Genomic DNA, 13,928 nt, shown 5'->3' with positions numbered 1-13,928 from the left:
TAAACACAAAACATGACTTTATTGTAGACACATAAATCAGAAGGTGCAATGGTGATGGCGCTCAGAGAGTCACTGTATCACTGAGCTCTGGATGTTCCTGGAACTTGACTGATTCAGAAAACAGGAATTTGTCCATCTCTGTGTGTTGCAGGAGGCAGTGTATGCCTTCTCTTCACAGTCTGGTGTTTTAACACAATTGTCAATAGATACCTCCATCACACGGCTTTAAACTGTGCCTTATTCACGCAGGTGGTGTTAGTGTCATGGCAGCAGCATGAACAGTGAATGCTGCGATGCTGATCTGACGCTTGACTTCCTCCCAGGCCTTCTGTGGATTGGCTGAGTTCTCGATGTCAAACAATGCATCAAAGATCCCGGGGAAAGACTCTCCTGCGTATTTATTATGGCTGCTGGGAGCGAAAATAACATGTCTGAAACAGAGAAGAGGGGGAAGTGGCACGTCAAGGAATGAGGTATTACAGATGTAACATTTGTGTGGTATTTCCTAACAAGAGGGTAGGAGTAAAGGCACTCCTCAGGTATTCATGATGGTCAACTGATTTCTAAAATATTTTTAATTAAACCTGCAAACAGTCATACACGCAGACCTAACAGAGTTTGCAGTAGCAATTATGCAGGATGGTCCTTGTCTAGATCAAAAACTTAAAACCCATCTTATGTTTGTGCAAGCAGTGTAAGAATTTCAGTTACGGTCAAACTTATGTGACATGTTTGGGACCCAATTAGGATACTGCAACGAGTAATCATCACTATTTAAGATATAATTGGGGGGTGGGGGGGTTGGCACTGTATACCTCAGTGAATTTTCAGAAAGATATGAAAAAACAGACACTGGCCAAGCCTTGTAAGAGCAATCTGTAGCAAACAAGCCAGGTCATGGAAAAGTATGAAAAAACAATCTTGAAAGGGTTTGAAAATGCAACATTAAATATATCAGATGATGATAACACAATGAATTTGTGCCATTATTTTATTTCTTTCCCAGTGTTTTGCTGGAGAATCGTGGTCTTTATCTTCACCTCTCACATGATAAACAAGCCCTTCCCTCAGTCTGCTTTGTGACAGCTGCAAAAACTAGACCTGCTGATAAGACAAGGATGGACTATGCTTAAATTAAAACTAAATAGGATAGTGTGAAAGAGATAATGGACAGTCAACAGAGCCATTGTTAATGTTTTTAGTATCACATGTAAAGACATGCAGGTAGATTGATCATTCAAAGTCAAATGCTGAGAACAGTGCCCTTTAGTGGTCATAGTGCTCAAGTGCACAAGTGCTTGACTGGTTGAACTCTTGAAAAAGCATGTACAACAAATATCAATCGATTGTGTGATTGTGTGATTGTTGGTGTGACTAACCTGTAGAAGGGTCTGCCAGGTAAGCCCAGGGGGTCTATGAAGGCTCTCTCCAGATACATGAGCTGATCATTCATGATGCGAACCTGCAGAGGACTGATACACACATGCACATTAAATGCCTCTCACTTACACGCTTCACCAGATTATGCAACTTTATCAGTAACACGCACAAACAATTCAACACTTCTTCTATACAGTCTATTTTTAGGATCCCTATGATGTTCAGTTGCTTTTGAAACCATCATAGAAGCTTCAGTATTTGATGATCTGGGAATAAGACTCTAAAAAAATAAACAAATGAATAAATTGTTTTTAATATTCTGCCCTCCACATGTATCAAAATTCGACGGACACCTCTCAATATTATGTAATCCACCTTTAAAGGAATACTTCACCTACAAAATGACCATTTGTAAAATCAGTTAGTCATGCCGTGTTACCTTGAATTTGTGAAGTAAACGTTTCTCTGGTATACCTGCGCGAAAAACAGGAAACAATTGATTTATTGATTGATTGGGGGCCGCATTAACAACAGCAAAACTATCTCAAAACGTCCATTTAAAAACTCTCACACAACTCGTGCAGTATAATCCAAGTCTCCTTTATTCAGTCGTATGCTCAGTGCTTCCCAAACACATGCATTTACACTGAAAAAATCTGTCAGTATTGGAGTCTGGTTTTGCAGAGAATGAAGATAAATAAAGATAAAGATAGGTTTAGTTTTAAATAGCACCGTGTCAGAGAACATGCATGTGTTTGGGAAGTACTGAGCATTCAAATGCATAAATGAGACTTGGATTAAACTGCACGAGTTGTGTGAGAGTTTCTAAAAAGATTTTTTGATATAGTTTTGCTGTTGTTAAATGTGGTCTCCAATCGATCAATGAATCAGTATGTTCGCTGTCTCCCGTGGAGGCATGTGAGAAAAAACATGACGAACTGACATACAAATGGTCATTTTGTGGGTGAAGTATTCCTTTAACTGTGACCTCATTAATAAACATCTAGTTAAATGTACATATTTCTGACATTGTAAACAAAAACTGAACATTATAAACTTCATAACAGCAGAATTCATGGCAGAGCTGTTGTGCTAGATTGCAACAGATTACCCATGTGTACCTAGTAGAGTACTGAGTGTACATTTCGAATAAACAAGAGCATGCACACCAACATATTTCAGCCTTTGTTTGGACAGCTGAAATATACGAAATGTTAAACACACTCTTACTCTGCTTTGTTGAGAGTCTGCAGGCGCTCATGGAAGTCCCTGGCTGCAACAGTGAAGTTCTCCGCAGCAGAAAATAAGGACGCTACAAAATATAGAAAAAAATAATGCAGAGAAAGTCTTGGAAAAGTTAGTTAGTTGGCTCACATATTTAACAATACTTAAACTTTATATTTAAATAGCACTCACCAAATGACACCTCGTACATCTTCATCTCCTCTGGGTGTCTCTGTGCCAGCTGTGCGATGCTCTCTGCGTACTTCCTCAGTGAGTCTGCATACTGGTTGACGTCGAGAGGAAGGAGCTGGGAATCGGCCAATAGGAAGATGAGCCCGCCTCTCACCTGGGCCACCGCCTGAAGCCTCTTGAAGGAGGGGTCGTAAAACTTCTCCACTATCTCGAAGGTTTCATACACACTGTGATAGACTGGATAACTGCTGTACCGCTCCGTTTTCTGAACGCACAGAGGACATTTTCCTGAGATACGATGGCACCTTGGAGGCTTTCAGTTACCTTTACAGTACCCCTCTTTCTGCTTCTGCTCAAACCTTAACTCAGCCTTTAAGACAGACATGACTTCAGATTATGCTTAGTGAAACTACAATTTAAATTTGACACAGCGACTTTATCCCCAATTACACAAACAACTTGTTCAAATCCAAAATTTCATCCTTAGCACAACGTAGTACAGATGGATCAAACACAGACAGGGATAAAGTCACACAGACAAAGCAGAGTAGGTATCACACTTATGCTGCAAACACGTACAAGACAAAAACCTGCACTGAAGAGAAAAGAAGAAAAAAAGAGTACAAATATTAAACTAACAAACATGTTGTCCTCATATGCACAGGCTTGCATATGATTGAAATTCACAAAGAGGAAAATTCATCATCCTGATAGAACAGTTGTATGCACAATACAAACAGACACAAAGTTACAGAAACACAGAAATATAGGTTAGTATTAATGTTTGGATAAACCTGTACAGTAAGTGGAGTGTATCTCACCTTGTTCTTGGTGTATCTGGCTCTGCCTGAAGCAATTCCCAGACGGATAAAATAGGCCTCAAAATCACTGCCTGACCCGAGTTTACTGATCCTACATGACACCAGAGTGGAGGACAAACTGATTTAGTGATTTGTTACATTAGTTTCATGATTATTTGATTGATTATCTTCCAAAGTATTCAATCAAAAATTGTTTTAACCTAACACACATCTCACACAGTGACACGAAATACTACACCCACCCAGTCTCATTTATCCAGCTCATTGATCAGTTCTTCCCAAACAGACAGCCCCCTCCGACAGGGAACTGAACTGAAAATATAATTTGTTGGTGCTCTCTTTAAAGCCAGACTCCACTGACAAACAGTTATTTTACCTTGCTGAGCACGTCAGCTGCTGATCTACTGCTGCCTCAACTGGTAGTTTGTGTTATTGTGTCACTTTGGTGTTTCACAGGGTCAGTTCAGATTTTGCAAACTCACACAATAACACAAACAACCACATAACTGGAGAAATGAGACTTGGGTTATACTGCATGAGATGTGTGAGAGTTTGTATGCAGATGTTTTGATATAGGTTTGCTGTTATTAATCGTGATCATGATGGCATGTGAGAAAAATATGTTTTCCTCACAAATTCAGCCTAAGACAGGGCGTGTAATTGATAAACATATGATCAGTTGGGGGTGAAGTATTCCTTTCAGGCTTGTCAATAGTCTGTATACATCTTTGCATTGTAAATCAAAACTGAAACATTTCTCTAACAGTTGCATTGAAAAATTCTTAATCCTCCAATTGTTTTGTCCTCTGCTAACTTCTGACTGCAGCATTGCTCTTGTGGCGTCCTACATTTTCTTTTCCTTGAACCTTGTGTATTTTACTGTTGTTGTAGTTAATCTGTTCGTTTGTGCACACCCTGGCCCTGACCAGATCAAGCAACTTTGTACCTGGGTGCATCGCGGTCATTCGTCCAGTTGTCCCTCTTGTGCCAACTCTCGTACAGAGACACTCCCTCCTCTCCTTCCTCTGGACTGGCGATCTACATACACAACACAGAAAGAAAGAGAAAGAGATAAAGCAGAGAGAAAGACAGGAATACAGCATAAGCGTGAACATGGTAGACAAAAATAATTTTCTTAGATCAATTTGATGTACCATTCCTTTTGCATGTATATGTCCGCTCACCTGCTTGGTAAGGTCGTACACCAAAGTGTTTAGAGACGGAGTGCAGTCAACCCTCAGTGTGTACATGCCTAGCATTCAAATAGATCCACACATGAGCAATGTCAAAACAAATTCAGTCACAACACTGTCTATAATTTTTTAAGAGTACTGAGCAGCGCACACAATCATGCTCACCCTCGATGGCAGAGTCAGCGTTGATGTAGGCAACAGCTCTCTCCTGCAGCAGCTTGGCATTATCCTGTTGAGAAGGACCAAGTGTGGTCAGTGTGTGTGTGTGTGTGCGCGCGTATGTGTGTGTGTATGTGTGTGTGTGCAAAGGTGTATGAGTTGGTGTATGAGTACCTCTGCCCATTCTGTAGATCCCTGCAGTCCAAACTCCTCTGCATCCCAGCTGGCAAATATTAAAGTCCTCCTAGGCCTCCAGCCTGTACACACAGACACACACAGATACACACACCTTCTCAACCTTGTAGCATTGTAGCATGTGTAACCAACCTTTCTGAGGACTGCACAGCATTTAACTAGAAAAGTGCACTCAGTAGAGTGCATCACTGCCTGAGCAGATCGCTGTAACTCTGTCCTATTCTTATATTTCCAGCAGATGTGCAACACTATTCAGAAGTGTCCCAGATGATAATAAAAATACACACATTGTCTATTTTTAATGGAGCTGCAGCACATTGCACAGGGCAGATCAATGTCTCCTGCTAAAAGGCACTTTAGGTGAAATAAAGATAGCCTACGCTGTAATTATGAGAATCAATGTATTTCTAATGACTAAAACAAAACCAAAAATCTTTGATCCATGTCGTTCATAACTGGACTGCTTAGCTCTGTCTGAAAGCTGCAGCACAACAAAGTAGAAAAGAACAATAAACACAATTAAATCAGACCGAGAAAAGAAAACATCTAGCTCCGTAGCTTTCTTGGATCATAAGGTATCGGGTATGGAATTAATCTGCAGATGCTCTGGTACAAAATGAGACTAAACTTTTCAATGGATGTCAGTTTTTGAGCCTTGACGAAGACCAGAATGTGTCCTGCAACAGACTGGTTGTTTTTAGACGAGCTGATTTCCAGAAAACTTGTGGAGTGAGGAGTCAGCAGTCAATGATGATCTAAAACAGCCAATACATTTTTTTAAGCAATCGTGAATCACTGGATACATGAAAGATCCTTGAGCATACAGTCATAACTGTACACACAAAATATTAGGCTGATAGGTCCAGTAGTTTGTAAGACGAGGTGATAAAAGACGTATATACAAACACACGATCAAACGCATGATGTCCTCCTGGCTTATGCCACACTCACACACACGCACATACTGAGACTACTGTCTATTGAGACCATCACTCACACACTCATACACTTACAGAGAAGTACCTTTACTGAGCAGCTTGCCAGCGCTCCTGACAGTTTCATGGACCACGGCAGCTCCTGACATGGGGTCAATTCCTCCAAACACCCAGGCATCCCGGTGCCCTCCCAGAATCACATACCTGTCTACACACACACACACACACATACGCACAATTTGTATTGTATACAGTGTTTATTCTTTATAATATACAAATGCTACCAAATTGCTCATTCTATCACAGAACCTTTTACCTAAGAGCCTGAGATGCATTTAAATTAGTTTGTCTTTGTATTCTAACATTTTATCATGATTATTTTAGTGTCAGTGTCCATGTTGGCATCATTAGTGTTATTCACGTGTGTACAATGTTGCTGAAAGCTTTAGTGAAGTGTTAGAGCAGCTTAGGTTGCAGTACTGTACCTGGCTCCAGAGCTCCTCTTATCCTGCCAATGACGTTGTAGATTCTGGTTACCTGGTTGTTCGTGTGGATGTTCATACGCACCTTCCTGAGACAGACAGATTGAGGAAGGGTTAATACGCACAAGGGAGAAAGAGATACAGCAACAAACAAAGAGCCAGAGGAGAAGCAGATCAACAGTAACTTTTAACAGGAAATGAGAATGTAAGCAGAATTTATGAACAGGAAACATTCACATAATACAAATGTTTTCCATTTGTTTTTACAATGCACAGCACCATAATAAAAACATTTACTTTGTTTATCTCATGCAATGATAGACATAAATAGACAAAGGAGAAGACAGCAGGGAATAGAGATCCAACCCTCGCAAACAGCAGCGTATAAGTTCATTATGAAGTGTTTTGTACCTCAAAAATCAGTTCTAAAGAAACAGGGCTGTAGAATAATACATATATTTGTTGTTATGGTGGCTTTTGCTCCAGAAATTCACAAAACCTTCACCACAGTTCAAAAGCACGAAATGCCCCAGTTACTTGTACATCCTTAATTTGTGCAGCTTGTTTGTGTGTGGATGTGTTATTTATGTCCCTCACAAACAGGGGGTACAAGGGCTTCTATTGTATGTCCGCTGGCTACATGCCACTGGGTCATTAAAGCGGAGCAAGAGACAATTCAAACAGTAAAACCACTAAGGAGTGAGGACAGCAGTGAAGCAGGAGAGGAGAGACCGTCAATTGGTGAGGAAAGAGTTTTATTATTAAAAAAAATAAGTGGATGGGAGAATCATGTTATCACAGGGTGAAGTGGACACAAGTGATCACTGTGACACTGGACAAAAAAGCTTAATGTGAGCACTTACTGGCTCTTGAAGTCATCCGTAAAGCCTGGACCAATCCTGTAGGAGACATTCAGAGCACCTTTCCAGTTGTTGGGTGGAATCTGTCCTCCCATGTTCCTGTTGAATGGTAAATAATTCACATTTTGTGGAAATAATAGCTGCTCATTTCATTTCGGGACATCATGAACAATTTAGTTTCTTGCCCTAAATTCAAGATTCAAATTAAAAAGTTTTTACCCAATCTAGTGTCTGCCTGTTGGTTGATCCATGCTGAATTATGGAATGGACGGATTTGTATAGCACCTTCCTTCAAAGCACTTTTACATCACAGAGTCACATTTACACATTCACACACACTGGTGGCAGAGGCTCAGTATAGACATTCACACACACTCACACAGCAAGCAGTTTGGGGTCCAGCATCTTGCCCAAGGATCCTTTGACATGTGAATCGGAATAGCTGGGGACTGACAGATCCACCGATTTTTGCTCACTCTACATCCTGAGCCAAAGCCACCTGAATATCTCAATAGCTATTGGATAGATTGCCATGAAAATTTGCAAATACATTCATGCCCCCCTTTAGCCTCCTCACTTTTCATCTAGCACCACCATGACCAAATACTTTTAGAACTGTACTGAACAGCTGTACTTTGTGTCTTGTGCTAGTTACCAAATGTTAGCATGCTAACACATTAAACTAAGGTGAATGCTACCTCATCATCGCCAGTGTTACCATTATCATTGTATGCATGTTAGCACCCTGACACATCAATCAGACAGTCAGCTGTCGGTCAGTGTTGGGCCATCAGTGAGCATTTGTCACCCTAGGTCTTGTGGTGTGCCACTAGTCAGCCCTTATTGTTTTTTTTTTAAAGCTAATTCAGCACATTGAATTGGCATCGGAAGACTTCAGAGCCTGTCAGTGAATTTAAATCTCTCTGATGGGCAGTTCAGCTCAGTGCACGAGATGAGAAACCAAAGTGAGGAAAGTAAACAAAAAAGCATAAGTCAAGATGGTGTTAGCAGAAACGGTTTGTAATGGTTTGTGTTATTGTTTGCTAGCTCAAGCCGAATGTAATTTGTTCCTTCAACATCGGGTAGTGTTGTTAATGTGCTAACTGGCTAACCATTGTCTTGAATCCATCCTCTCGATTTTTTTTTTGAATGACAAACAGCCTACAGACTAACGTCATGCTAGTTGGCTGTTGGTGGTAGTCTTTGCAGTGTGTTCAAGTGCAACTTTTTGGCGGAGAGATGTCAGGTTCGCATTTCTTTTTCAAATAGCACTGCTGTGAATGACTGCATTTCAGATCGAGGAAAAGTGGAAAAAAAAAGAAAAGAAAAGAGACATTTATTTACTTCAGCAGGTGAATTGCATCATGGAAGCCAACTGGATGCACAGGAATCTTGGGAAGACCTACTCCATCCTCCAGGCTGAATCTATACGTGTATTCTATAAGAAAGCAGGTATAAACTCACACATGTATAAACTCCTTCAGGCTTTATCACACATCATACACATAGAGAACACACCTTTAGCAGGGTAGCCTGGAGTGAGAGGGTCTCCTGCTCCATTCAGGTTGAGAACATTTCCTCTCTGAGCTCCTCCACCAGGAAGGTTCCAGCCATCAGGGTAGGGCTGCACACACGCATTTTTAAAACTCTTTATTTGAATCCACAGATTGCAGTGTATCCTGGATTTGAACGTTTACAGAGATTAGGTCCTGAAGGCTATCTTGTAAAAATCTGCTACCGTTTCCAATCATGAGCCAGATCATGAATTTATAGTTTTTGTCTGTTTACTCTGCTGATCAAGGCTTGTTTTAAAGCTTCTCATGTCAGTATCAACCTCTTGGTTGTTACACAAACACAGTTTCATAATCCACACATTAATACAAAAATACTGTGTTTAAAATTATACAGCATACCTGAATTCCAGCAGCCCAGTAATCTGCTGGGTCTGAGAACATAATGATCCCCTTTGCTCCAGCTAACATGGCGTTTTTCACCTGGTGGAGTGAAACAGACAGAGGGAAGTGAGTCATTTTGACGGTGTGCAAAACATTTTTTATTGCTGTCCTTTTCTTTGCCATTTGAATCACAAGCTATCAATTGGTTTGACACTGATAAATTGCATTAAATATTATAAGGTATGCAGGGACATATTTTTGAAATGCTGGTATGTAACTGTATTTATCTGCTTTTAAGATGTGAGCTTACAGTATGTTTAACCACAGGTGAAGTCTTTAAATGACAATACTCAGTGACTGACAAAAATCCTTTTACTGGGGTGTTGATGTAGGATTATGATGAAGACTTTCCCTACCTTATTGCCTCTAAATATTTTCCCATATCTGACGATGACAATCTTCCCAGTAGCATTGATGCCCATCTCCCTCTCTAACTGGAAAAAGTCTTCTGTCCGACCATAGTTCACATACACCAAATCCCCCTGGAGAGAGACAGAAAGAGGAGGCAACTTTTACAATGGCAATGAAAATGTATTTAAACATTACTGTCCTCCTGTCAGTATGGTTGTTTGTGTGTGCATGTGTGTACCTCAGGTTGTCCTTTGGCAGAGAACGCACTGTATGGAGGCACAATTTCAGAAACATCTTCATAACCCTCTGGAACTGGCTCGGCCAGGGAAGTGTTAAAAACCTGTGAAATTTCGATGTAAAAAAATATTTTAATTGTTTATTAATCTTTTTTTTTTATTATTTTCTCAATTAATCAGTTAGTTGTTTGCTCAATAAAATCTCAGAAAATGGTGAAAAATGATGATTAGTGTTTCCTAAAGCCCAAGATGACATCCTTAATTTTTTTGTTTTTATCCACAACTCCAAACTATGTCATTTACTTCACATTTAAGAAGCTGGAATCAGAGAATTTTGGCCTTTTTTCTCTTAAAAATGATACCAATGAATCAGTCATCAAATCTATTAATTCAATAGTTGACAACTAATCGACTGATCATTGCAGCTCCACTTTTTGACTAATAGCCAATTGGTAGAAAATTAAATGAATTACTATTTTGATAATTGGTTAAGTAACTTTTTCATGCAAAAATGCCAAACTCTCCATGGTTCTTTTATTTTCTGTCTTTCTTTTCTTTTTTTTTCAAGCAACATGAAGGTGTCATCATGAACTCTGGATAATTTATTTTCTGAAGTCTGTAACAATTTCCATGATTTTTGTTTTTTGTAGACACCAGTTGATCCTGTTTTTAGCTGGAGAATGGACTTTCAGTGGTGATTTATTGAATGGTAATCAACTGAAATGTGTTACAGAATTAACTGAAACGTAAATCCTGATTGTGTTAAAGTTCCTGAATGCATCTCAGCAGCATGCTGCAGCATGACAGTGCGTTTAACTCTGGTCTGTTCGTGTTTACCTCTGTGCTGTATCATTATCTCTAGTCATGAGATACATACAGAGGTTTATCTCACCACAAGGCTATAAAAGGACCTTGGACTTGAATGAACTGTCTTGCAGTGTGTTGTTGTTCATGTGCGTGAGAAAATCACAGCCCCTTTGAAACTGAAAACACCACAGGGGTGAGAGAGTAGATGCATTTCATCAGAGCGTTTGAAGTCATAAAATGGGTTGGTATTATAACATTTGGCATTTCTTACTGTGAACACAAGTCAAGCAAATGGTTAGTTTAAATAATTTAACTTGCAGCTGTGTAATAAACGGACTCTCACTGCCATCCTAATGCTATAATAGATGGGTACAGAGGTTTTTGCAAGACATGTCATAGAGATGTTGAAATTATGTGTTCTTTTTGAAGTATGAGTGCATTCGACCTGATGTGTCCATGTACTGTACCTCACTGCCGAGCTGATCAACAAGCGAGATGTAATTTGGCTGTGATTTGTTGGGGTAAGACAACAGGACGTCATAGGGCACCATCTCCACAGAGTCCAGTCCAAACTCCAGCCACTCTTTCCTGATCTGCTCTGCATATATCAGATTCTGCTCTGTACCAGCCAGGTGGGGGAGTCGTGTAAATTTCCTGTGGAGAAGATATAATCAGTTAGTCGCGAGGCTACCAGTTGCTTACAAACTAAAAAGCTTGTCTTTTGGCTAGAAGGCACTCAGTTTGAATCCCCAGTATTGCTGATTGATGTTAGAGTCTCCACTTTTTTCCCCTTAAAATTATATTTAAAGAATAAATAAATAAATAAAAGTAAGGTAAAGAAGAACAATACATGCATGTGTCTGATTTAATTTGAAAACATCATGATTCATGCATCTAAAAGCCCCTGTTTTACAAGTGTTTACTGATCGCAGGTGCAGGTGTTACTAATGGCATTTACAAAGGCTCTCTTCTATTTAAGTGTCCCAGTAAGCCATAGCAATGTTAGCTTAGCATGCTAACTTACAATATTTATGACATTTAGTATCATGACATACTATGAAGATAGGTGCAATAAACCAGTTAACACCAGTTTTCTTCTTTTTGCTCCCTTTAAGCAGCTTTATTTTGGCTGTTTTAATCCAGGCTCTTTCACAGTTGATGTGTGGGTTGTTTTTCGTCATTGTCCAGCTCTCACAGTAGCCTATACACACAGACATTTTCCCCACTAGAATCAAAAATAAAGTTCTTTGGGTTTGATCAATGTTTGGCCGCAAAGCATGATTTTGTATCTCACTAACTCACCCAGTTGGGTTGAAGAGGTTAAAGTTAGTGCCATTAGTTTGGTGGCACCAAACCAAACCCTCATACTGTTGAAGTATATAAGTTAGATGCAAATTATGTCAATGCAGAGCATTAAGGGTTTGCATACTGATATACTTTGGTTCTTTGGTTTCTTATTTTAAAGTTTATGTTAATAATTATCTGATGTGCATAGACTAAATACAAGTACAGTTAATATTTTGAGTTCCACAGCAACCCTGTTTTATATGTTATGCATGTGTATGTGTTAGGTGATTCATTGTCCTTCAAATAGGCTGGTTGTCCTTTTCCTAAAAAGGAGTGCATTGATTGCAAGGAACAAAACATTTATTGGGAACAAGCCCTCTCAAGTTTAGTGAAGAGTATAGTGGGTACCCGTAGAACACATTTTCATTCAGATATCTAAGGTGAGAGTTGAAAGAAAAAAAAAAAAACAGGTCCAGCCTTCAATTATTTTTGCCAGGAGGGGACAAAGGGGGACCCAGCAATTGTATTAGAGGGGCCATGGTGCCCCCCCCCCCGGATAGGACAGGTTCAGTATCAATGGTGCTTTTTACCTGAGATGCTCTTTGATCTGGTCTGGCTGCATTTCGTCCAGAAACTCCCTCAGATACTTGCTGGAAGCACTTTTGTTTGCGGTGTTTTGATGTGTGGGCTTTGCAAACCAGCCTACAGCACACACACAGACACATACACACACGCACACACATTACAGACAGTTCAACAACACTAGCCGCTCTCTCAGGACTGTCACCACCGTATGACTTTATGATTTGATACAAAAATGACAAATTGCAGTCTGACAAAGTGGAGGAAACATACAGAACATCTATACAGTCACACACTGCCCAGTTGTGTTAGATCCTAACAAGTTAGACAAGTTAGAAATGATTTTGGTGGTGGTTATAGACAGCATGTGTTAACCTGCTGTGAGCAGGTAGATGTGAAATGTGTCAGAGCAGTGACAAACTACAGCTCAAACATACAACAACGCACCTTCAAGATTCAACTTAGCAACACTTTGTAGATTTGATGTTCATGGCAGTAATTCTAGAAAGAAATCAGCTAAAAATGCAGGATTGTATCTCCTTATGCTGTGAGTCTGTTTCTGTTATTTCACCAGCTGCCTTCACATCCATTTATACACTTCTCCTGGTCAATGATCCCATTTTTTCATAGTTAAAACACTGTTGAATAATAGCCTTTTCATTAACAAACACACAGAGTATAGCAGATATCCCTTGTGGAATAATATATAACTGTCCAGTGCGAGTTTCTGTTGTGTTCACTTATCTTACCTATGATGAAGCCCAGCAAGAACAAAGCTGTCACAAACACAGTCCACCCGATCCATCGAATTAACTTGCTCTCCTTTCTCATTTTTGAAGCAGTATGTCCCAAAGGCTTCCACGCACCGGCACAAGTGACTCCGCAGTGCACACTGGCAGAGAGAGAGTGAGGTATTTGTTTAAATAGTGCACAGTGGGAGTATGGGAGAGCGAGATAAAGTGAGAGAGAGTGAGAGAGAGAGAGAAGGAGGGAGAGAGGGAGGGGGAGGAGCTGAGTTTTTGCTTCTGTTTCTAGACGCAGCAAGTGAGAAGTTGCAGAGCTTGTCATTGGTAATGTTTGGCTGATGACTTTCTTGTGCAACTTGTCCATTCATGTGTTGACTCAGCATTACTCAACCCAAGTCTCAATGGCCAAGGATCCACAATCCAGCCATGAATAAGCTGTATAAGTAACAATTCGGTGCAGAAAGGAATCAAGAGTGAGTCTCTACAGAGTGACACTCAATCAACAGATACTTCCACTCAGCTC

The 13,928-nt window shown here is 40.0% G+C and overlaps 1 protein-coding gene across 1 annotated transcript; it reads right to left on the bottom strand.

The window, feature by feature from the left end:
* On the bottom strand, positions 1-13,566 carry naalad2 (N-acetylated alpha-linked acidic dipeptidase 2). The gene is made up of 20 exons (XM_033630541.2): positions 13,409-13,566; positions 12,668-12,779; positions 11,258-11,444; positions 9,986-10,087; positions 9,753-9,878; positions 9,355-9,435; positions 8,960-9,065; positions 8,786-8,879; positions 7,445-7,540; positions 6,585-6,670; positions 6,188-6,307; positions 5,144-5,226; positions 4,976-5,039; positions 4,802-4,869; positions 4,564-4,655; positions 3,618-3,708; positions 2,797-3,061; positions 2,611-2,692; positions 1,380-1,472; positions 1-431 (listed from the first exon to the last, which is right to left on the bottom strand). The coding sequence occupies exons 1-20, from the start codon at positions 13,488-13,490 to the stop codon at positions 242-244; spliced, it is 2,220 nt and encodes a 739-aa protein (XP_033486432.2). The 5' UTR covers positions 13,491-13,566; the 3' UTR covers positions 1-241.
* Between the last annotated feature and the right edge of the window lie 362 nt (positions 13,567-13,928).

The sequence above is a fragment of the Epinephelus lanceolatus genome, chromosome 4 (assembly GCF_041903045.1).
Source record: "Epinephelus lanceolatus isolate andai-2023 chromosome 4, ASM4190304v1, whole genome shotgun sequence".
Classification (NCBI taxonomy): Eukaryota; Metazoa; Chordata; class Actinopteri; order Perciformes; family Serranidae; genus Epinephelus; species Epinephelus lanceolatus.
Note: the sequence above shows the minus strand (reverse complement) of the source record. Positions and strands in the feature narration are given on the sequence as shown.